The sequence below is a fragment of the Anomalospiza imberbis genome, chromosome 1 (assembly GCF_031753505.1).
Source record: "Anomalospiza imberbis isolate Cuckoo-Finch-1a 21T00152 chromosome 1, ASM3175350v1, whole genome shotgun sequence".
In the NCBI taxonomy this organism is placed as follows: domain Eukaryota; kingdom Metazoa; phylum Chordata; class Aves; order Passeriformes; family Viduidae; genus Anomalospiza; species Anomalospiza imberbis.
The window spans coordinates 107,187,889-107,212,910 of NC_089681.1; the positions used below are offsets into that span (position 1 = coordinate 107,187,889).

At 43.1% G+C, this 25,022-nt stretch overlaps 2 protein-coding genes across 3 annotated transcripts in view; one reads left to right on the forward strand and one right to left on the reverse strand.

The window, feature by feature from the left end:
• Positions 1-225: 225 nt before the first annotated feature.
• Positions 226-22,022, forward strand: CTNNB1 (catenin beta 1). 2 transcript variants are annotated; one of them, XM_068204551.1, is made up of 16 exons: positions 230-568; positions 13,709-13,769; positions 14,030-14,257; positions 14,397-14,650; positions 14,730-14,968; positions 15,053-15,254; positions 15,591-15,735; positions 16,216-16,319; positions 16,405-16,743; positions 17,001-17,159; positions 18,083-18,202; positions 18,355-18,505; positions 18,595-18,716; positions 19,921-19,981; positions 20,737-20,957; positions 21,249-22,022. In XM_068204551.1, exons 2-15 carry the CDS (start codon positions 13,757-13,759, stop codon positions 20,943-20,945), a joined length of 2,346 nt encoding a protein of 781 aa, XP_068060652.1. In that variant the 5' UTR covers positions 230-568; positions 13,709-13,756; the 3' UTR covers positions 20,946-20,957; positions 21,249-22,022. The 2 variants fall into 2 exon arrangements, with proteins under 2 accessions (XP_068060656.1, XP_068060652.1); XM_068204555.1 differs by lacking the exon at positions 20,737-20,957 and having other exon boundaries at positions 226-568.
• Positions 22,023-23,490: 1,468 nt separating this feature from the next.
• Positions 23,491-25,022, reverse strand: part of ULK4 (unc-51 like kinase 4) — a 207,277-nt gene continuing 205,745 nt past the window's right edge. The window contains exon 35 of the mRNA XM_068186673.1: positions 23,491-23,904. Coding sequence (XP_068042774.1) covers positions 23,820-23,904 — 85 coding nt within the window. The 3' untranslated portion in view covers positions 23,491-23,819. The remainder of the gene's footprint in view (positions 23,905-25,022) is intronic.

Consider the following 25,022-nt stretch of genomic DNA (forward strand, 5'->3'; position numbering starts at 1 on the left):
CAGCAGCAACTTCGTTCCCAAGCCGGGAACTGGGATCCTTCTTTCCCACCTCCGGAATAAGGTGTCTCCGCCGCGCTCCCCCTGCCCCGGCCAGCCCTGCCCAGCCCTACCCAGCACCGCCTGGCCCGGCCTTCCCCCACTGTAGACCGCTTTCCCGCTCCCTGTCTCCCTCCGCCCTGGGAGCCGGGCACTATTTCTCCTCCTCCCTCTGCCTGCCCTGAGCGCCGGGCGCCTATGGAATGCCGCGCGCGGGGCCCGGCCGCGGCGGCAGGATACACAGCCGGGCCCGGCGCTCGCTATAAGAACCTCCTTGTGAGCGACGCCATTTTAAGCCTCTCGCTCGGCTCGGCGTTGGGAGCAGCGGCGGCAGCGCTCGGGGGACACGAACACCGCCGCCCCGTACGGTCGCCACCCGGGAGTCAGCGGCGGGGGCACCGCCGTGAGCGAGGAGGAGGCGGGGGGACGAGGAAGGAGAGACGGACCGGACCAGGATTGCCCGGGCAGAAGCAGCAGCAGCAGCAGCCGCCGCCGGAGCCCGGGGGCACCCTGCGCTCTCCCTTCTTCCAGCGTTAGTGCCGCTTTCTCTGGCGGGAACTTGGGGCAAACCCGGGCCGGGCACCCCCGCGGCCGTGAGGGGGTCCAGGGTGTGCCCGGCGGGAAGGACGGGGCTGGGGGAGGAAGGGAGCGGGGGTGGGAGAGAGGTGGGGGGGCAGGAAAGGAAGAGAGAGAGGGCTCTTGTTTTTGGGAGGTCCGGACAGCTGCGTGGCTGCAGGAGCGGCAGCTGCAGCTCCCGAGGTGTCTCTTGGGAAGCTCGTCCTGGGGCGAGGGGGTGGCTGCTCCGGTCTGCGGGAGACAGCGAGTCCATGCGCCCGGCTCTGCTCTCGTTTGCAGCAGAGCCCGGAGTACTTTAATGACCCTTTTTAATTATTATTTTAGGGGTTCTTCCCCCTCCCTTTTTAGGGAAATACTAACTCGCTGGTGGGTTGCAGATCCCCTTTGGCGATAGGAGGGGGAAGAGAGCAGGGTATGGGTTTATTTGTACGGAATATAATTAATCACGGTCACTGCAGTCAGCGGGAGATAACTAATCTGTTGCCTTGTGGGGTTTCGCTTTTAGTGGCATTGCATATTTGCTGGAGAGGCTGTGCTGCTGCTTCTGGGTGTCACCGAAATGAAGCTTTCCTGGAGCTGGGAGCAATTAAATTGAGTTTTTTAACACCCACCTTACCAGGGTGTTGGGGCTCCCACGCTGCGAGGGGAAGCGCCCACTGCTTCCCGTGGCCGGCTGGGGGGACCACGGCGGCTCCAGCTTCCCGAAGTACCGCGTTCCTGAGGTGTGGGGATCAACTCGCGGTTACTCCCAGAACTATCTAGGGCACTTATTTCTCCAGGAACAGGGTCTCCCGGTGTGTTGTTTTGTGGTTTGTTGTTTGGTTTTGGACTTTTTTTTTTAACAAATCTTAGTTCGTCTCTATTGTGCATGATTAGCTGCTCCTAGAGCAGCAAGTTTTCTTAAATTTAGCAAAACCTTGCATTTTTCCCTAGTTAAAACTCGATGTAGGACGTTGGGCCGTTTCTTTTTGTGTCTCTTTCCAAAAACCTCTGAAAACTATCCTAACTGGAAAGAAAGGACAGACTGTGTGAAGGTACCACGGGCAACTTACTTGTGACTTTAGGAATAGCAGTGTTGATCTTTGTAATCAGCTACTTCTTGATCTCTTTCTCATGGAGCAGCCATTGTTCTGACACTCTGTATATTCCAGACATCTGTGGTCCTCCCATCCCCCAAAGTATGCAAGTGGTGAATGGAAAGAGGCTGGGCTGGTATGCTGAGGTCGAGGGACGGAAATCAAGGAGGGGTTTTAGTAAAACAGGATCTTTATGTGCTGAGACTACAGTAAAGGCAAAGACGAGAAAACTAGCTGAAAGAATGTCGGGGTTTTCTTGATCTAAGTTCAGACACACCAGTCAGCAACTTCCTAGTTATGATTTTGATTCTGAATGAGAAAAAGGTACTGCTGCAAGGCTCCCCCCCAAAAAAAAAAAAAGCCTAAGCGCAAAACGTACTGGTGTGTATTGGCCCAAGTTATAATGTGAATTTCAGTATCTAACAGTCCAGGAACCTAATGTTGATCTTGCACTTTTGATAAAAAGGTGCTGACAGCTGCAGGTATGTGACTGCTGTGTCGTTTGTCTAATGGCTGGTACTGTTGCAAATGAGGCTGCTTAGGTATTCAGGCAAGAGTTTGAGGCTCTCTAAATTCAGCTGTTCAGTTCAAAATTATACTGAATGTCTCATTGTTCTGGGGTTGTTCTAAAGAAATGTCATATTTGCTCATCTGTTAGTTCAGATATTTTCTATTTAGGTGTAAACTGATATCCAGGGGAATGTTCACTTTGGTCTCTATGGCTGATCATTTCACAAGGTCTAGGGGAGAAATAAGTAAAAATACTATGTTGGAAAGGACAATGCCATGCACGGTAGCTTCTAGGAGCAAGGATTTAATACAAAGTAAAGCTTGATTGGCAAAATCAGTTCTCAAATGCTGTGTTACAGCCTTATCAACCCAAGCTTCCTTTTTCTTGCCTAAGCTATAAATAGAGTGGGCTCTTTGCATGGTGTATGTCTACTCTGGACACCAGCATTTTGCTGTGACTGTGGTGTGTCAGTAAGTGGCTTACCAAACCTTGGCTGTGAAACCTGGTTGCCCTTCAGACATAATGATTTTTTTTTCTGAAACATCTGTCCATCTGTAGTGACTCTACATCTGAATTAGCATCCTGAAATACCATGTTCTGAAGAGTTAAACTTGAGTTTTTGGGGATGTTAAGGCAGGAGGTTAGTACTAGTGGTGTTCTGATTTTGCAGTGTTTTCAGGAGTGGAAAGGGAAGTGGAAAGAATGGAGCAGGAAATATGGCTGCTGGAGGCTTCTGTCTCAGAAACTGAAGTCTGAATGTGCTGTCTGAAACTCCTGGATAAGGATGTTTCTGCAGAGTATTGTCTCACAGGCAGACTGGTGTGCAAATACATCAGTAATCAAAATCACTTACCTTAATTCATAGTTAAACTGGTAATGCTGGGGTTGTGGTGATCATGCAGTTGCCTGCAGCAAAACTTGTTCTGTGACTGTGGTAGCCTGCATACCATGGCAGGAAAATCAGGACTGACCTTACCTATCTTGAATATCGTACTTTATAAAGCCTGATAAAACCTGTGAGAAACTGCAGGCAGCTGTGACTTGCTTCTGTGTCCTTAGAGCATGCTCTTGCAAACTCTGAGCCCAGTGCCTTGCTGGCTGACTGGGTGGGAACCTAGAAATGGCAAACTCCTTGGCAGTTAAGTATTGTGTGTAATTCTTCTTGTCTCTTTAGATAAAATTATTTTCCTGGAAGGGCAATATTTCTGATTTTCCAGTTAAGCATCAATCGAATTGGCTAGACTAGCCAACATAAGGCAGCCTGACAGTGGTTAACTTTTAATATCTGTTTCTGGCACTTGATTCCATGGTAAAACTTGCTGTAGTCTGTGATCAGGCTTTAGCCTAGGAGGGTAAGGTGTTAAACTATGTAGCCTGTGCTGCCTCTCATGAGAAGGAGCCAGAAAAGTTGTTTCAGTTTTTGGGTGTTTGTGCTTTTCTTTTTTCACTGACAGGTAACTTCAAGTGCAAGGGAGAGAACTAGTGGAAGTCTAATTCTGGCATTTGTCTGTGTGGAACACCAAGTAGATGAGGTGAACAGGTGAAACATACCTGTAGCTCAGCCTGACCTTCTGAGTCTTTTTACTCTGATGTGAAAGCGAATTCATCCTGTGCTCTCGTTGCCTTGGGAAGTATGAGTGCACATGTTATTTTACAGCAGAACTTTTTGTTCATGTTCCAAGTTGATTTTGGGAAACAGTGTACATTGGCTGGATTGGTATTGCAGAAGTGAAGTGCTTGCTCTGTTACTTAATACTGAATTAACTCTGGAGCCTTGTTTGAGGACTGACGTGGAAGGGTGAAAGAGTTAATCTCATATTCTATGTTGCTGCATTTAAAAAACAGTATGAGGTAGCTGGATTTTGCTGGAGTTGGCAAATGCAGTGTGTGCACAGTACGTGTATTTGCTGGAACCAGCATTTCTGGGCTGACTTACTGCGCTAAATTGACTTGTATAAATTGGAGAAGTTTGCCAACTCTGCAGCAACTGTAGCAAGTAGTTCTGTATTGTCCTGGCAACAATTCAGGTGCCCTCCAGTGGCCAGAGATCTTAACATCCTAAAGGTGCTGCTAAATGCAGCTCCCTTATCAGTTTGCCTTAATTAAGAGTGAGTTGAAGAAACGTCTTTTAGTGTCAGACGTCATTAGCATGTTTGTTGTTTAAACAGTCCTTTTCGGAGTGTTGGTGTGCCGTATTGTAAATACAGAGTTATTCTGACAGACAGCCACTTTCAGATTCATAAGTACTTTGTCAGTGTAATTATGACTAATCACTCTGGTTTTTTTAAACTCTAGAGATTAATGTTTAACATCTAAATTCAGGGATGACTGTGTGGTTTTAGTCTAAGAAGAAACTGGATTATGGGTAGATACTTCCTTGTTTAGAAGAGAGATGGTTTGCTAAGTTGTTCCTGTGTTGGTGTGGAAGTGAGTGTTTCAAGTTATGCACAAACAAGCCAGTAAGGTATTTCTGTAACAGTGTCTGTTGTTAGTGATGCATATGATTGTGTTAAATGACTGCAGAACCATTGTCCTTTTGATACACAAAACCATGTGGGCAGGGAAACTTGAGGGCTGGCAGTGGTTTTGTCCCTGAACTTTGAGTGTTGAATGAAATGTGGTATAATATTTGTCTGAATTATCATATGTTGCCTCTAAATGATCACAATGGCAACTTTTTTTTTTGTATGTGACTAGGTAAGGCTAAAGAATGAATTTTGATCCTGTCTAGTGCCAGCTGTCTACTACAGTCACCTTACTCAGTGATAAGTACGGGTACATGAACCAAAATCTGTAAACCACTGCATATTTATTACTTGAGTCCTGCTGGCAGACTAAACCTTGGATAGAAACACTGGCACATCCCTAACCAAGGAAGATGGGAGTATGCATAATGTACATATCTGTGTCGTGCAAATAAAAGGTGGGAGTTCTCTAAGCTGTGATAATAAAACTCCTCTCAATATTTTGACCAGCCATGAGGATACTCAAACTTAGTGAATGCTGCACAAAGCCCTAGTGGGAAGTGTGTGCCAGTGACCCAAAGGTCCCAAATGCATTGCTGAACAGAAGTGATTAGTAACTGTTTTGACTGTTACTAATCACTTCTGTTAAACACCACAAACTGTTTGTTTGTGGTGCTGGTACTTAGTTGGTCAAAATAATTAAGACAGAGTAGTTGGGTTGATAATCTTGTTATGACTTAATGCAAGTTCATAAACTTGAAACTGTCATACCAGTCCTCTAATACTGAGCTATAAACTGCTGTCAGGGGATTGATATGTATACTGTGTGAGGAAGTTCATTACTTTGGTTCTCAAGTTGGATGTGTAACACCAGAGTTGTATTTGAAGCAGTTTTCACATCATAATGTTTAACATTATGATCAGCTCCCGTCTTGGACAGTCAGGAAGATACTTGGGTGCTTGAGGTCTATTTTGCCAACTAATAAAGTTTTTGGTAGTGCTGTGGTATACTTGCTGATGAAAAGCTCTCTTAAATCATTACTTTCAAACATGACCTGATGATTTGTCAACTTGAACGCAGCTGCTGCTTATACTTCTTAAAAGCAACCAGAAGTTTATAGAAAGGACAAATAAATACATAGGACACAGTGTTTTGTTTGCAGATTCTGTTAGAAGCTGCTGGTATAGTTGCCTGTGATTTTGAATGTAAAGGGGTCTGTCAACCCAATCCTCTTGTAACTCCTGAATGTTCTCTAGGTAAAGGGTGAAATAACTGTGCTGTGGATCCAAAAACTTAATTTCTGAAGTGACAAGATCTAGCGTTGTGAAATTTCAGCTCCTGAAGTATGATTTTAATTAAGAGTATGTGACTCTGTGAAGAGGTGCTTTCTTTATATTGCATAGGATGCCCAGCCATGTGCCTCTGGCCAGCATCAAGCAAAATTATGCTGATAAGAAATTATGGTGGTAGGTAGCTTCTACCAAGTTCATTTAGACATATCTGTGTGTCCCATCAGTCTGTAATTCTGCCAGAGTTTCTCCAGCACGTCTGTCCTACAGAGTGAAGTTCTGTGCATCTCCTTTCTTTCAAACGGAAAACATTTATATAAATTGCCAGCTTCATGTTTGGAGAGGCTTCCTAACAGGTTCTACAGTTTCAGAGTTCATCTTCTGGAATGATAGTGCAGATCGGTGCCAGGATGAACTTTTATTTCTTTTTTTAATAACTTTCCTGATGTGCTTGTTCTGAATTCTCTTCCAGGTTCTCATTTTGTACTTTAGTTATCTGAGGTATTTGTTGGCTGATAGTGGCTCTCAGACCACTGATAGCTCTTGCTTTATTGAGAATTCTAATGGGTTGTTTTTAAAAGGGTACTTAAACCTTAGCGCCCGTGAAGACGCTGATGAATTGCACAAGCTGTTAGTACCTTCATGCTGTGTTAGTTGCTCAGAGCACAGCACGGACAGGGCTGCGCTGGAAGAGACCTATCTGCCCGAAATCTTACCTCTACTTCTGATACCTTTTGTTACCTGAACTGTCAGTCTGTGCAAAGTTGCTTTTCAGCAATTGACTAAAAATACCCACATTCTGGGTGGCTTTTTCTACTTTAGGTGAGCAAAACAAAATGTGGCTCTTGCTACACTTACATTATAGTCTCAAGTGCACTTGAAATGTAATAGTTGCTGAACATTGCCAGGTAGGTAGGAGGTATGATTCTTTACTAGCCTGCTTTCTCTTTTAGGAGAAAGGGAAAGGTAAAACAGGCATGTGTCCTGTCATATCAGAACACTCTGTAGTGCTCCGGAGGTGAAGTCTGGCAGACTGGAACTTTACAGCTGTTGTAAAGTTCTTGTGGCCCCTTTCCCTACTCAGTCACATTTGCTTAAGACTGTACTGACTCCAAAACAAGCCTTCAGTTTTTTAGAACTTGTAACCTAAGTCTTTCCTTCACTAGACATTTTTTGAGGAACGTGTTCTCTTTTTAAATACAGCTAAACCTAGTGTTTAAGTCTAGTCAAGGCTACCAGACTACCTGCATTTCAGTTGTAATCAACTTGGAGAACTGTAGCAAGAAGGAAATATTTACATGTTGTTTGCTTTAGCCAATGGCCATGTGAATAGAAACTCTGTACTCTTGGTCTTAGATTGCTGACATAACTGAAAATAGAGAAGCAAGACATTATTTTGTGTGTGGCATGAAGTGAACTCTTATTAAAAAAAAAAAAAAAACCTTACCAAAGCTAGTGTAGGGAGGTTTTTCTGCCTTTGTTACAGAAAGGACTTTTTAGATAATTTCTAAGGCAGGAGACAAAGGCTGAGAAGCAAGGACAGTTGATGTAATAGCAATCTGGGATGCCTAAAGGAAATAGTGAATTGGAAATGAAGCAGCAAAGAAGAGTGGCTGAAATAGAGGTGACTTGCAGTGAGCATTGGCAGATCTGCACCCCTCTCTCACTTAAAATCTGTGGATTATCTGAGCTAGTTTGTGCCTTTTCCAGCATGTCTTAAGGATGCCGAAGGCTTAGAAATTGGTAAAGCAGATATTCATATTTCTTAATTTCCTCAAGTTTGTTAGGAAAAACAAACCTTAGACTTTCAGTCTTAATAATAAGAGAATTTAAAGACTATTTTAACATTATTGCATGTTCTGGGTTCAGAGTCTAATTTATTATGATATGATTAGCTAAATCTAAGAATGTATTGTGGTTTGCAAGGCATCTTCTAACTTTCTGCAGGCATCAGTAGACTATGTTGTCTGAAGTATTCCTGCTTGGATAAATTTGAGCTGGGTAGATTACACAGGATCGAGTTTATCACTGGAAAGAAGAGAAATACTTCACTAATCAAGAATAGCTTAGTGGTTGGAGGCAATGATGCTAACTAACAAATGTTGCTTGGAGGAATGACCAGAGCAGTTTTGCCACATGGTATAGTTAATATATATTTGTTCAGTAGCAGTCTAGGATCAGCAAGATGGATTTCAGTGTGGGCACATGCTGTGGCATTCAGGTCAAGATTACTGGTAGCTCTTAGTTTTCAGTGGAACTTCTGAAATAGTTCAAGTTGGTACATCTTGGCACAACACTTAAATATATAGTAATACTGCCTCATCTCTTGCCATGGCACTTCTTATGAATTAGTAGTGAAGGCTATAGATGAATGTTTCTACCATGTAACCAAAAAAAAAAAATAGTAGAATAGTTCTAAAGCTGTGAAAGCCTATAGTTTTTTTCCCTGTTAGAGGAAAAAGACTGCATGGTTTGACTTGTTTCCTTTTGATATTACACACTAAGTTTCTTCCACTAGGTTAAGGTGTCTTGTCATAAACCACCTGAAGATATTTTTACATAGTATTAAAAATGACCCCATTAAAAGCAGAAGGTAGCCTGACATTAATATAAAATACATGAAGTTTTATACTCCTGTTCCTAATACTGATAATAAGGTATAAACCTTAATTTTTCTGTCTCTAAAAATATCCAAGTGGTGCATTGCTTTGTTTAATGTGATAATTCACAGCCCATAGCCATTATTCAAGAGCCACTTTGCAGTGAGTTTCATAGTAGCTTTTGTCCATTCAAGTCCTTAAAGCACTGATGTGCAAAAAGTCAGTATTGGTGGGTGACTAATTCCTAATAGTCAAGGCCTTCTAATTCTTGCATATAACTAACTTCAAAATAATCTACATTCACTCTATGTGGCTGTTATTTTTAGAGGGGACAAGGTGGATGAGGACTGCAACTGTTACTACGGGAGACAGAATATGGGAATGCTCTTCAGTATTTGTTTACTGGATGTGGAAATACATTCAAGAAAAACTGTTGTTTGTAATCCTCTGTGGTATCTCTGTACAAGCAAAATAAATCTTTTAAAAGTGCAATCTTCAGAGTGAAATTCCAGCACATTCTGTACCTATTTTCAAATAAAGTGTCTTCTGTTCTTTTTTTATATTTTTTTTTCCAAAAAATTGTAAACCCCAGCTGTCATTCCTACCACAAGCTTCTAACATTCCTTAAAACACACAACACCAAGACTGTCCTTCCAGGAATTATTACCAATCTTACAGAAGCATCTGGTACATGAAGGACCTCCAAAATTACCTACAAAGGTACTTTTACCAGAGCTCAATATAGCCAGATAAAAATTCTCAGTTTTCTTTAAAACCTGTGGGTGGATGTGGGAGCTGAGAACTTTATCCACATTTGGATAAGGAATAATTAGAAGTTTACAACAGTTTGGATCGTGTCTTTGTAAGATGAAGATCAGTAGAAGTAGGTCTCTCTGTTGCAAGAGTGTTTGTATCTGGGGCTTAGGTTAGACCAAAAATTGCTTAGAGACAGTTCAGCCACTCCTGCCTGAAGTGCCTTTATACCATGAAAGCTTTTTTCCTGATGTTTCTACTGTCAGTATTGTCTTGCTTGGATAATTCCTCCTCCCCCATATTTTGTTTTCTAGAAAACAGGCTTCCAAGGGAAGATAACGGGTTGTTTTGTTTTGATTTGCTTTTTAATTCCTTAATTGGATATATTTTTCCAATTCCCAACTTAAAAACTAAGGGTAATTAGGAAGCTTCTGCTACATTAAGAACTGAAATGCAAGGACTTGGGTCATAGAAATGAGTGCTCTCTGGTGTTACCAGCTGTGGAACTACTGTTGCCTGTATATTTTGGCTATGGATTTTTGTAAAGCAGATACACAGGTAACATCATTGGCAAGCAGCTAAAGACCACTTATAAAATCAGGCCCCAAGGCTACTTTCAGTAACACCTTGGGAATTGTTACAATGACTTCAGAGCACTTGGAGAAAAACTGGTTTCAGTACAGATACCTCTCTTCCTTTGTGTGTAGGTGATATACATTTTTAACTGCTTTGACTGTCAGAAGATGAAGATCTACTTGTTCTGGGCAGTTTAAAGGTGCAGTTGTTTGGCCTGTCCCAGGTGAGGCAGAGACAAAAAACAGGGGTAACATGGTCAGGAGGGGTGTTTGTGTGCAGCAGTTCATGGTGTTAGGATGGCTCAGTGTGGATTTCTTGTGCAAGTTTTAGTAACATACTGCTCTCAAAGGACTTATGGCAGACTTGCAGACTTTGACTTGCTTTATAAAAGTGGCAGGGTTGGGGAGGGAACTGCTTATCAGATCAGTCAGGTGTAATTTGAGTCAGTCTTAAAGAGAATTGTTCAGATTTCAGAACTACTGTAGGCTTGTTGACTTTTCTGGCGTATGCCTAACTATTCTCCAGAATCAGAAATTAATATATAATAAAAACACATGATCAGAAATAATACCTAATACTTCTTTCATTCCTTTTGAAAAGCAAGAAAATTGAATTGTCTTCTGTACTAGTTTGAAATTATTAGCTCATGTGCCTTCTAAGCTTGCAGATGCCATATAATACAGCCTAGTGCAAGGTCTTGAATTGATCTTCACATGAGTTGTTTAATACATAGTCTAAAAAGCCCTAACCTTCATTTAGACCTAAAGCTGATAATGCTTGCTAAGCAAGTGGATAGTCTCATGGGGGCAGGAAGAGCTTTTTGAGAAGAGTCGAGTCCCATAATTCCTAGCAGTACATTCATGTGAACTGTGTAAAGTAATATTTGTCAGAATTCCCACTTATGAATGCCTGCTAGCCTTCAAAAATTGTGAAGCTTGCAGCTATGCTGAAGTTTGTTTCTGAAGTATACTGAGGCCTTCTGTCTCATCCTGATGGTTGAGATGTGTTTGGCTGACCTTGTACTGATCCATTTTGTCAAGAAAATGAGCAGCACAAGTGTTTGTACTGAGCCTGGTGGTGTTGCTCACTTTGTAAATGTGTTGGTTAACCTTGAGAGTGACAAACAGGAAGACAAAGTCAGCAGCTTGCCTGGACTCAGTTTACCTCCTTGTAAAATTAGAAAAGAATGTGAATGAAAAGATGAGAGAATATTTTAAGTGCAGAAAACCTAAAACCAAACCCTGGCTACTTTGGTTGTGCAGTTAGTTTTAACTTTTTTAGGAATAAACCCAATTCCCTATCTAAATAATAAAAAAAAAAAGCTACCAGGAATTGCTAGGGGGCTACAGGTGTATGAAATGCAGGTCAGGATGTTGGAACTTGCAGATGCAACTAGCAAGCTGATCAAGGGTCAGCATTCCAAAGACTGAATGTCACTGGTAATGCATTTCTGAACGCTTCATATTCTTCATTGCTATTTTGTAGATGTTGTTGTTTTGGAACAGTGCTGCTGTTCACTGGCTACTCTGGTCTGTTGGATTTTACCTAATGGTAGAGCTGCTCTTCTGATCTCTTCAGCCTGCTGAAATTGAATCAGCAGTTTCAGAGTGCAGGTGCTATAGGCCAGTTGCCTTCATTGAGTGGCAAAATAATAAATGTGGAGAAAATAATAAATGTTCTTCCCAAGCCCCTTATTGCATATGGAAATCTCAGGTGGTAGTAAATGTCTCAAAGCATAGTCACTGGTCTTAACATAGCGGTAGATGAAACAGTCAACTTCAAAACCAGTTTGGTGATCCTTTTTTTATCATAGTCCTGATGGGAGGAGATGGGAAAGTTTATGGTAAAAATAAATCTTTTTTGTGCTAAACATATTGAAAATTTCACATAGCAGCTAGAACATGCCAAATTTTGTACTGAAAGTGTCACAGCTGACTTAGAATGAGGACTACAGGGAGCAAAGATACAAATTTTACTGTTACTGCTATTCCCTTTCTGTTTGGAAGGTGTTAATGGAACTCACAAAGTAATGCTGAAGACCTGCAAAGAGCTATCAAGTTTTTGTATAGGCACTTTCTCTACTTAGCTACTCATTAGAATTTTTTAATCAATGGTGAACTGACAGTGAGACTTAAGTTTTAATTTCCCCTTGCCACTACTACTCTCAGACTCTTAACAGCATGTTGGAAGAATCCATGGGGAAGGGCCTGGAAAGAGTCTCTGTATTTTCAGAACATCCTCCATGCCCATTGTCAAGAGCAGACTCTGAGCTGGCCAGTCTCTTCCAGGCTATGGAGAAGGACCAGTTTACAATTTCCAGCTGCACAGCAGGATGCTTATTGTATGTTGTGTAATGTCTTATATCAGCTTAATGCTGTTTATCTGCTGCAGATGCAGATCTACTGCCCATTTTAAAAGAGCCAGGGAAGGGCTGCTGCCAAAAGTTGTGGGAGTGCAGTCAGGACAAACAGCACTGGCATTTGTACAGCCAAGCAACAAGATTGCTCAGGAGCTGCTGGAGTATCTTGCAGCTGGCTCAGAGTCAGTGAAATATGAGTTTGTCCCACCTATCCAGTGAGACTTAAAATTGCAGCCCTGCCCTCTGTTTAATTATGATTTTCAAAAAGATGCTCCTGAAGGAAACTCTTAAACTGGGAAATCTGTCTTTACACAAATCCAGTGTCAGGTGGACTTTGTTCTCCTGACGCAACACTGCAGACCTGTCCTCTCAGGGATTAGTGTACTACCTTTGCTTCATTGTGCAGGAATGTTTGGATCAGCACAGCTCTAACACCTAACAGCACAGTGAAAGCTGATTGCTGCAAGAGATGGTTTTGCTCCCTGCACAAGCTACCACTACAAATGCCTCTGCTTGGCTGGCTCCCAGAATAGGCTGTCACCAGCTCTGTGTCTGTGCTGGAAACAGTGTGGGACTGTGGGGGGAAGGGGAGCAAATGAAACAAAAGTGACCTGTTGTGGAGCTGTAGCCTCGAATTTCTCTATCTGGGTTAGTGAAGAGACAGGTATGGAGTTATGGTACAAATACTTTTAAACTGATTGGTGATATGGAATGGAGGTTCATAGTGAAAATCTGTATAGGGCATTTGGTCATATTTCAGCCTCCTTGCCCCCAATTATCTTGGTTTTCTGTGCAAACAATAAAAGTGAGTTTGGGGACTCAATGTGTGTTCAACTGAAGGATGGCTTTTTTTTTTTTTTTAATAAGACTGGTTCAATTTTTAGTTTTAACTCCAAGGAAGAGTTTTTTGTAGGAAGAAGCCTTTATTCTTATGGCACAGGGAGGGAATATAGGAGGAGGTGCAGTTATAACTCTTTAGGCAGTCTTTGTGCAGAATGATAATTTCAACTTTCCCCATGAAAATTCATGTTGTAGCCCTGTATCAGACAGGTTTTTTTAGTATCTTCTAATTAGTTTATCTTTGAGGGAGGTGAGGAAGTGTGACATTTAGCCATTGTCTTTGTGGCATTTCCAAACTCTGGATTTTAATGTCTGGACTTCATCTTATGGAAAGATAGAGAGGTGAAAAATAGCTCTATCATGGTCAGTCTTCAATTCCTGTTCTCTTGCAGCTCTAAGGGAATATCTTACACATAACCTGACAGAAGAAGTCTGGGTGATACATTTGTGTTCTTTTGCATGTCTGTTCATGGGGATTTGCTAATTAGCATTTGAGTATACTCACTGTAGTAATGAAATGGCAAGATGTGCCAAGTCTTAGTTTGCAATTCCAGTCTTCTAATGTGAAATCCTGTCTTACTAGCTCTGATTAGTGTTTAATAAGTTCTAACCTTGCTCTTTTTTAGGATCTCTGAAAGGGTGCAAGAAAGAGTTCTGGGAGCATAACAAGGAACATGGCAACTCAAGGTACATAATGCATTACAATTTCTGTTACTAGAATCTAGAAGACTCCTTATCCCTCTCTTTTTAACTTTTCAATGTCACTTAGGTTTACACTGGTTCAACATAAAGCCTCAGTTTAAAGTTGCTGCTCACTTGCAGTGATGGATTGAGGAAGTTGTTTATAACAGCTTATTTTAATGTAAAATCTCTGTCATCTCTTGCAGGATTAATACATGCTGGAGTAATTGAACTAAACTTAATTGTTCACCAATGATTTCTTACAGCTGACTTGATGGAGCTGGATATGGCAATGGAGCCAGACAGAAAAGCAGCGGTCAGTCATTGGCAGCAGCAATCATATCTGGACTCTGGTATCCATTCTGGTGCCACAACAACTGCTCCCTCTTTGAGTGGCAAGGGAAATCCTGAAGAAGAAGATGTGGACACAACACAAGTGCTGTATGAGTGGGAACAGGGATTCTCTCAGTCCTTCACCCAGGAGCAAGTTGCAGGTAAGACATTTTCTATTACACCGGTTTACTTGGACAAGCAGTTTAATAATACAGAAACCTAACTACTCAATTACTGCCAATCTGGATGATGAGCTTTTTATCCCTAGTTTGAGATTATCATGACTTTCCTTCTTTTCAGATATTGATGGCCAGTATGCAATGACTAGAGCTCAGAGGGTGCGTGCAGCTATGTTCCCTGAAACCCTGGACGAAGGAATGCAGATCCCATCCACGCAGTTTGATGCAGCTCATCCAACTAACGTGCAGCGCCTGGCTGAGCCATCCCAGATGTTAAAACACGCTGTTGTTAATTTGATAAACTACCAAGATGATGCTGAACTTGCAACTCGTGCAATCCCAGAACTGACCAAACTCTTGAATGATGAGGACCAGGTAAGTATTTTCTCTGCTGGCTTTTGGGGCACCTTCCATGACCTTAAAACTAAAAGCTTTATTCAAACACTTGTGTTAGGTGGTGGTGAACAAGGCTGCAGTTATGGTTCATCAGCTGTCCAAAAAGGAAGCGTCTCGCCATGCCATTATGAGATCTCCTCAGATGGTGTCTGCCATCGTACGTACCATGCAAAACACAAACGACGTGGAGACAGCCCGGTGTACTGCAGGGACACTACACAACCTCTCACATCACCGCGAAGGCTTGTTGGCAATCTTCAAATCAGGAGGCATCCCTGCTTTGGTTAAAATGCTGGGGTATGTGCGCTACTGAGGCAGTACTTGTGTTTTGCAGTTGGGTCTGCTAGGAGCAGGTACTCATGAGAATTTTCCCTTCTTTAGGTCCCCAGTGGACTCTGTGCTGTTCTATGCCATTACAACTCTTCACAATCTCCTGTTACATCAGGAAGGAGCCAAGATGGCTGTCCGTCTCGCTGGTGGGCTGCAGAAAATGGTCGCCTTGCTCAACAAGACAAACGTCAAATTCTTGGCCATCACAACAGACTGCCTTCAGATTTTAGCATACGGCAATCAAGAAAGTAAGGTAGGTGCCTCTGGTGCTGAAGAAGTTAAAATGAGCAAGCTTGTGATGAATGGCCTGACAGTTCTTGTGTACTGACCTCCTGACTCTGAATCTTCAGCCACATGCCACTGGCTTTTGCCAGTCATTCCTGACCTTGCAAGAGGGGAGGGATACAGGAATTGTCTTGTGGAAATGCTGCTGTCCTTATAGTGAGACTATAAAACTCACAGTCCACATAAGCAGATGGGAATGTTTTTTTAGGGAAGTGTAACCATGAGGAGTGTAAGCCAGCAATGTTTGCTACCTGCTGACATGTGTAGGAAGTGACAGACAAATATTATTTTTGCTGTCTTTCAGCTGATTATTCTGGCAAGTGGCGGACCCCAGGCTTTAGTAAACATAATGAGGACCTATACTTACGAGAAACTATTGTGGACCACAAGTAGGGTGCTGAAGGTGTTGTCAGTCTGCTCCAGCAACAAACCTGCTATTGTTGAGGCTGGTAAGTACATTGTCCTCATTCTAGCTTAAAAATCTACATAGTGCTTTGGGATCAGTTCATTCCACCAAGAACAGAAACTGCCAGCATCAAAAAATTAACTTGGGTTGGTCCTTAAGTCCATAACCAGGTTTGGAGGCCTTTAGTATCCAGAAGTATAAAAGGGTGGCTGTTTTTAGTAACTCCACTGTGTTGTTAACTGGGTGGCGTTAGTGGCCGAGTGTTGTCAGGATGCATCCCTGAGAATATGGACACATTTAAAAGGCCCAGTGTCACACAGGGAATTTCAGGAGGTTGTTACTTTCCTATGTGAAGAAGGGCTAGGGCCCCTGCCATATTGTGATATTGACAAGAAGGATCCAAAAGCTTGTGAGATTTTGCACTTAGATGTCAAGGAAGAGAAGGATCTGACTGCTGACAAGGTGAGCATCAGAGTATGGTATCAAATCTGAGTAATGGTGTCAAATCTGTACCGTCTTCCAGGTGGGATGCAAGCTTTGGGGCTCCACCTCACAGATCCAAGCCAGCGTCTTGTCCAGAACTGTCTCTGGACTCTGAGAAATCTGTCAGATGCTGCAACAAAGCAGGTAAAGGGCTTGTCTGAGGGATCAAGAGCAAAAGTCAACATAATGAAAAAGAAGACTTAACTTTTTCTTCTCTCTTTTTCTGCAGGAGGGCATGGAAGGCCTTCTAGGAACTCTAGTTCAGCTTTTAGGATCAGATGACATTAATGTTGTGACTTGTGCCGCTGGCATCCTTTCTAACCTTACCTGCAACAATTACAAGAACAAGATGATGGTGTGCCAGGTCGGTGGCATCGAGGCTCTGGTGCGCACAGTCCTTCGGGCTGGAGACAGGGAAGACATCACGGAACCCGCGATTTGTGCACTCCGTCACCTCACCAGCAGACACCAAGAAGCAGAGATGGCTCAAAATGCAGTTCGTCTGCATTATGGACTTCCAGTGGTGGTAAAGCTGTTGCACCCACCCTCACACTGGCCTTTGATCAAGGTAAGTAATGGTTAAAAGCCGGCAGAGCTGAAACTGAAAACTGTTGCTCTTTAAAATGTAACTTTAAAAGTGAAAAATTCTTTGTTTCCACTGTGTTGGGGATACATTTTGTCTGCTGGAGAAGTTGCTCCAGTTGAGCAATTTAGTGTTTTCTCTTAGAGATTTTAACACTTGAGATGAACTGGTTAAAAAAGAAGTCACTAACAGCAAGCACACCTGTCCTGCTCTTTTATTCCCCACTTGTTCCTTACCTGCAGGCTACTGTTGGCTTGATCCGCAACCTGGCTCTGTGTCCTGCAAACCACGCCCCGCTGCGTGAACAAGGTGCTATTCCAAGGCTAGTGCAGTTGCTGGTTAGAGCACACCAGGATACCCAGCGGCGCACTTCCATGGGCGGGACACAACAGCAGTTCGTGGTGAGTGTCCTCCCTGACACTGCATCTCTCAAAGTTCTCTCCAACTCCTCGTTTGTCAGTGCACCTTAGCCCTGTAGTGCTTGCGCTAAAGAACTGTTGTCTTATTTGCTCTGGTTCACATTATTATCTGTGTGCTGATAGCTGTCTTTTGGCAGCTCTGAGATTTTTCTTAAATCAGGATGCCAAAACAAACCTTGGTTCTTATTTTAATAACATCTTGAGCATTTAATTCTGAGTGTTAGAGCTCACAGAAATTCTGCTACTGCCTGCTCTGGCAAGGCAAGTAATTGTCAGCCAAAACCAGAAGTCCCTCCTCCTCAGAAGAAGAATGGGTTTAGGAATGCTGTCACAGCTTATTGCATATTTGCAAGGGTGCTTAGACCTGTAAAAGTACTGAGAAGTTGTGCGGGCTTCAGACTTGTTACCTCTTTTGATTCCAGGTCAGTGTAACAAGATCAGTCTCAACTGAATTATTTTTATCCTGTTAAACACATTAACAAGGGGGGGAGGATGTTTGCTTAGCATAGCAAATGGAAGCCGCATCTCCTAGTACAGGAGTGTAGTTAATTCATGCAGAGGCAGGAAGGGACCTCTTTGCTACTGATAACTGCTATTTCCAGTTTAGTAGCTGCCAGGCTAATCCAGGTTGTAGAAAAAGAGATGGTGTTATCAGAGGGCATGTTCATAATAAAAGCAACTGAAGCATTCCACTGGGATGCTTCACTACTGAATTTGGGTGGGTACACTGGGTTGACTCATAGCAAGGATGTTAAGTTTGAAGGCCAGCACTTAGGGGAAGGGGGTGAATGTAGGGGATGAGTTTGGATGATTAGCTGGAACTGCTGATTGGCTTTTTGACAGTCACTTAAGAAGAGAGTATATAATATCTCAAATTTAAAAATGCCTTTTCTCTCCCTAACCAGGAGGGTGTGCGTATGGAAGAAATTGTCGAGGGCTGCACTGGAGCCCTGCACATTCTTGCACGTGATGTTCATAATCGAATCGTAATCAGGGGTCTAAATACCATTCCACTATTTGTGCAGGTAAGTGAGAGCTCAAGACAGCACTATAATACATATCAGGAAAAGAAATAAAACAGCTCTTACACTTCCTAGATAGAGCTGCTAAGTCAGAGTGTGCTGAAGAGGTCATTTCAAGTGGAAGAGCTAAAAGAGCCCTCATGTTTTGGTTGCAGTTGTTGTACTCTCCCATCGAGAATATCCAGAGAGTAGCTGCTGGTGTACTTTGTGAACTGGCTCAAGACAAGGAGGCAGCTGAAGCAATTGAAGCTGAAGGTGCAACTGCTCCTTTAACAGAACTGCTTCATTCTAGGAATGAGGGTGTTGGTAAGTGAACTTAAGGCTGGTTTCATACTTGTGTTAGAAGAGTTGATAGAAGTCTTGACCTCTACTAAAATCACTCTTCCTTTCGGCAGCAACCTACGCAGCTGCAGTGCTGTTCAGAATGTCTGAGGACAAACCACAGGACTATAAGAAGCGACTTTCGGTTGAGTTGACAAGCTCCCTGTTCCGGACAGAGCCAATGGCTTGGAACGAGGTGAGTTCTATGATCTGTGTCAACCGTTCCCTGGGGAGAGCTCACTTCTGTGTTCTCCCTCCTTCCACCAGTGAAGTGTAGATGCCATCAGTGATACAGGCCCAGCTTTACACAGCTGTGTAGTGGCTGGACCTTCTTTACTCTCTCTCTGTGTTCACGTGCAGTGAACCTGTGGTAAGCAGCCTTCAAGCTGCTTTTCCCCTGGCAGACAGGAAGAGTCTGTTCACTGCTGCTGCTGAAGTGTGTAATGCTCATTATGCTTGCTAGTGTGCAAAGCTGTATACAGGAACTTTGTACTTTTCTGTGTTGCTTGTCTGGATGCAAAAATAGAAGCATGAGTGATATGAGAGAAGCATAAATATAAAGCGTATCCTGTGAGGCTTCTATGAAGCCAACAATGCAGGATTAGTAATCTTGGGCTGGGAATGCAACTCCCTTAAGTCCTCAACTCAAGTCCTGAGAACTGAGATTTCAGACTTGACTCTGTTTGCAGGCTCATTATCACACATGGATTTGGTTTTTTTTTTTTCATTTTTAATGGACTACACAGTAAATTGAGACTGAAGTCAATTTGTGTGCATGGGATACAGGGACGGCTTCACTCATTCTTTGTCTTCCCACAAATCCTTAAGATTCAGGAGCCTAACTTGTCTTGTATGTATCTACTACACAGGGGGCAGTAACCTTTAATTTGTACTATTTCAGTGGTTACTTTTCTGTTTTCCTAAAATCTCTATCTACCACAAGAATGGATGGGGGGAGAGCTAAAATGGAATATCTCTTTGAGACTGGAGTTAGGCAATTGCTCTGCAGGCAGGCAATTACTTCTGTAATTGAACAAATGGGAGAGGTTCCTTCAGAACTCTTAAAAGCTCTGTTGCTGGCTTGGGAATATCTGACTTGCAGGATCTGGACAGGTGTACCTACCTGAGGAGTGTTTCTAGACCTACCCCATCTTCTTCACTCACAGGTAGAACCCTCCATCCAGTGATCTGTGGATTCCTAAATCTGGCTATTACATGTCGGATGCAGTTACTTAGCCAAAAAGGCATTTCATGTTGACAGCAGTGCTGCAGTGCTCACTGCAGAGGAATTGTTCAAAGGGATTTGGGGCAAGCTTTACAACTTTTTAAACTCAGAATTACTGGTTCTGACCAAAAGACCCGATGTTAAAACTGTTTTGTAATTATTTGTGTACACATAGACAGCGGATCTCGGACTGGATATTGGTGCCCAGGGAGAGCCTCTTGGATACCGCCCAGATGGTACGTGTCTTCTGTTCCCCTTGACTAAACGTTCAATTGGATGAAGTCAAGTAATAGATTTTAAAGGAGAACTGCAAATGAGTGAAGAGTGAATTTTCTCTTCAGCAAGGTATTGCAAACTGACAGGCAGATGGGGAACTGCCAGTTCAAATAATCCGTTTCTGCAACACCACTGGCAGCACTGAAATGGGAGCCGTATGAACATGCAAAACCAGTGTCTCTTGTCTGAGTCCTGTGGGAACACCTCCTGCTGAGCTGTTGTTTCCAGAAATCTTTTCCATTCCTTACAAATGGACTTGACAATTCCAATAGTGCAGTTTTTCTTTAAAACAACAAAGCTGGTATTGAATGCGTTAGTCTGAGAGTGTCTATAGATTTGAACACAAGCCTCTCCCTGAGGATTCTGAGCTATTTTTGACTAGTCTTTCAGAAGCAAGTCTACAGTCTTGGAGCCTGGTTTTGCTGCAATATTGTTGAATTTTAGTACTGTTGATTGTGCAGACTAATGGCTTGGCTGGAATCTGCTCGTGCTTCTGACTGCAGTGTGCTTTGTCTGCAGAATCCTACTGGAAGGCTTTTCCGAACAATGGAATAGCTGTTAAGGGCAGGCACCAGATTGTGTTGAACTTGGCTGAACTAGAAAACACTTAGATGGCTACACAATCTCCTCACACACTGATACTTGCAGCTTCTGAGGCATCTAACATCTGTTAACATTATGCTTTTTTTCCCTCTGCCACCTTTAACTTTCTTAGATCCTAGCTACCGTTCTTTCCACTCTGGCGGATACGGTCAGGATGCCTTGGGTATGGACCCTATGATGGAACATGAAATGGGTGGCCACCACCCTGGTGCTGACTACCCAGTTGATGGTCTGCCAGATCTTGGCCATGCCCAGGACCTTATGGATGGGCTGCCTCCAGGTGACAGTAATCAGTTGGCCTGGTTCGATACTGACCTGTAAATCATCCTTTAGGTAAGAAGCTCCAACCTTGAATTTAAAAACAAAACAAAAAGAGAAAAACAGCTGACTGGACTGAGGACTTGGTTGGCAGGGAGGGATTGGCTCGACTGGGTCCCAGTGTGCCACAATAATGAATAAATGCCCTGGAAACACACAGTGAGCACACTCCAAACTGACTTCTGCCGTGAAGTGTGGAAGTAATTAACTGTAACGTCTTGTGCACCGGCTTCATGCAGTCTTGATGTGTTACAACAGCCCTTTACAACTCAGGAGCACTGACACCTGTGTTTTTTCTCTTTGCAGCTGTATCATCTGAGTGAACTTGCATTGATTGGCCTGTAGAGTTGCTGAGAGGGCTCGAGGGGTGGGCTAGTATCTCAGAAAGTGCCTGACACACTAACCAAGCTGAGTTTCCTATGGGAACAATTGAAGTAAACTTTTTGTTCTGGTCCTTTTTGGTCGAGGAGTAATAATACAAATGGATTTTGGGAGTGATTCAAGAAACAAAGAATGCACAAGAATGAATTGCAAGATGGAATTTATCAAACCCTAGCCTTGCTTGTTAAAAATTTATTATTTTTTTTAAATCTCTGTAATGGTACTGACCTTGCTTGCTTTGGAAGTAGCCTTTCTTTTTGCAGTAATTGTTGTTAGTTTTTTTTAAAGTCTCTCGTAGTATTAAGTTATAGTGAATATGCTACAGCAGTTTCTAATTTTTAAGGATTGAGTAAAGGTGTAGAACACTAATTCATAATCGCTCTAACTGTATTCTGAATAAAGTGTAACATTGTGTAGCCTTTTTGTATAAAAAACTAGACAAATAGAAATGGTCCAATTAGTTTCCTTTTTAATATGCTTAAAATAAGCAGGTGGATCTATTTCATGTTTTTGATCAAAAACTTTATCTGGGATATGTCTGGGTAGGGGCCAGTAAAAACTGTTTATTTGGAACCTTGTATTGGACAGTTTACCAGTTGCCTTTTATCCCAAAGTTATTGTAGCCTGCTGTGATACAGATGCTTCATGAGAAAAATGCAGTTATAAAATGGTTCAAAATTAAAGTAAACTTTTAATTCATTCTGTGTCAAATTATTTCAGATCACAAAATATATTTGTGTGTTAAGAAATAGTCCTGGACTTGCACAACCACTTTAGTGGAGAAAGCCAAGAATAATTTGCCTCTTTGATACCACTCTGGCATAGTTACCCTTCATAGCCTGGAGGTTTCCTGCTGCAGCCCTCCGAGGCACCAGTCTGCCCCTGCTTTGCTTTGGCAGGGTCCTTAGCATGGGGCAGGTCTAGCCAGATGTGAGGCAACTCCACTTTGTGCCAGGCCTGCCAGCCCCACATCTCTCTGGGCTTCACAAAGGGTGAGCAGCCTCAGCTCCCCTCAGAGGTGCCCTCAGCACTAAGGGACAGTAAAAGATCCTTTGCCTACAAGCTCTCAGCTGGTTCAAAGCCCTTCTCAGGTGTCCTCGGTGTTCAGCTGCTGTGCAAGATGAGACCTGTGTGTAACTGGCTTCCCTTGAGGCAGCACCTGAGTGACTGCAAGGGGACAAAGTGGTTCTGAGACTGCTGTCTCAGCCACAGACTGCACGTGTGCACCGTGCAGCTGTCACCAGCTCGGTGGGAGCAGCACTCCCAGGCACATCCACTGCAGGCAGCAGTTTGCCAGCAGGAGATCAGAGCAGGCTTTGCTGCAGAGGCTTCTGGCTCAAGATGCTGAGAGCTGAAGGGAGCCACACCAGCCTGCTTCCCCTTCTGCTGCAGAGGGAGAGGGCTCGCAGGAGGAATTCAGCCTTGTTCCTCTCAGGCACTTGGCTACTCGACTCTTGATGTAAAACTACACCAAATAATAGCTAGCACTTAACTCTTCCCTCTTTCTAGTAACTCAAGCTGTTATGCTGTGAAAGATAGTGGTATTTGAAGTAATGTAATAAAACAATTCCTGTAAGACACAAGGTGAAATCTGTTTACCTGGGGCTGTTTGCGTGCATCCACACACTCTGGGTAACGGGGCTGTCCGAGAGCAGGGGCGTAGCAGCAGCTGTCACAGGCATCTGCGCTTGGTGGGTGCACTGACAGACTGACAGACATCAACCACAGCACATGCGGAGAAGAATTAACTTCCACGCTCTGTGGGATCTGCAAGCTCTAGAGGACCTTTTCTAGAGTACCAACTTTTACTGGGGGTTTGACAAACTGCCAGGGTCATCATCACACCTATTCTCAAAGAACTGCAGCCAGGAGCGTTGGCAGCTGAGAACACTTCACCCGTGTAGCTTAAGCTGTGCAGTGCTAGGCAAAGGAGGGGCAAAAAAGGCTGCCGAGTAGAAACCCGGGTAACATCCATCATCCAACATGCCACACACACAGCCTCTGTGTGATCTCAGTGGTTGGAACTGGTTGCTTGAGGTGAACAATATTGTCTGTCTTGTTAAAAAGGTATTTTCTAGTGCCAGTCACAAGCATGAGGTGACCCTTTAAGATGAACAGCCAAGGCAGTCACCTGTCCAAAAGATAAATGAGCATTTCTAACAGCAGCTTGAAATAGTGAAACACTTTATATGGTGAAGTAACTCTACTATTCATTTAATTTACACTTTCAAACTATCAAATACTGGAGCTACATCATGTAATGCCAGCAAGGCAAACTAGTAACCAAGAATTCATCCTTACAGGGGTTTAAAAAACAAACCAACCCCCTTCCCTGCCCCTGAACCAGCTTCCCTCCCTTCCTGAGCCAGCCCAAATTCTGCATATGCTGCAGCTCAGATTGCTAAACGTTCAGCTCATCTGAAGGTGTTCCTGCAGGACTGAGGTGCTGAGCAGGGTACACAACCTGCACATTTCAGAATGCTGGTCAAAAATTGTTCACTTGGGAGTCTTGATATTTTCATGTCCCACCGCTCTCAGAATTTCAAGTGCCAAGGAAGCAACAGCAGTATCAACGTGAGAGCTAGGAATTAAAAACAGTAAAATTTATTAGACATCCTCAGGAGAAAAAAATGTCTTCTTCAAATTCCACATTTGCCTTTATCTATGCTAGAAAATTCTGAGTAGCCATTAACTGCACTCTCTACCTGCTTTTCTGTTAAGCAGTAACATAACCAGTGATTGCCCTGTAGCAAATCTTGAGTAGAAATTAATCTCAGCTGAAACTCCCAGTAACTGCTACCTCACTCAACCTCCTATGTAAAAAAAAAGCAGATAGAATTTATCACACACCCTGTGACTCCTCACACACACACTTCCAGCTTGGCAAAAAGATGTATTTGCACACACACGCACAGCCCACTGCCTGCAGCGCTGCTCTGCATAGGCAGGCACTTCTACTCCAGGTGTTGCCCACCTCCTGCAAGAGGGAGCAACTGCCCCTCCAGACACAGCGCTGCACTGGGGCCCTTTGCTTCCTCACCTGAGGTTTTATTATATATATTTTGCCTAATTTTTTCTTCTGGAAACACATTTTTTCCTAGCATTGGAACAGAGGCTCTAACACATTATCCCTAGTCCACAGAATCAAGTAGTTTTAGTTTTTTTTATGGATTCCCATCCCTCATCTATAGCTTAGAAAGGACATCAGCAGATTAATCTGCAACTTCCTTTATTGCTGCTAATGACAGTATCTACTGGTACTCCACACTTTGGGAATAAAGAGCTAGCCAGAAAATCCAAATTATCAGTTCACACTACATAAGCCAATGTCTATTTTAATAAGCAGCAGTTTAAATCAGTTATCTGAAACAACTTCATCTTAGCAACTGCCTTTACTGAAAAATAAATGTCCATGATCCCACATTTTAAAGCATGGATTTGATTCCAGGCGGTTACTAAGCAAAATGGGTTGGTCATGTCATTCTTAAAACTGCCTGTCCAAATAGCTCAGGAAGCATCACTGAGAGAGAGTTTGGCAATCCATGGCTGCTACAGGGCAGCAGGGGAGCACTGAAAGCAGCTTTCAGTCCAACCAGTGCCCTTCTCTTAGCACTCCACTGCTTGGCTGGACACACTTCGTTCTGACACACAGGAAGAGGGAGAGATTAGAAACCTGTCTGTAAGAAATGAGCAAAGCAA

Bases quoted from the DNA above. Each gene is read 5' to 3' on its own strand.
- CTNNB1 (XM_068204551.1), top strand. The intron at 16,744-17,000 runs GTAAGTAATGGT...CCTTACCTGCAG, and splicing joins CACACTGGCCTTTGATCAAG to GCTACTGTTGGCTTGATCCG. The intron at 18,506-18,594 runs GTAAGTGAACTT...TCCTTTCGGCAG, and splicing joins TTCTAGGAATGAGGGTGTTG to CAACCTACGCAGCTGCAGTG.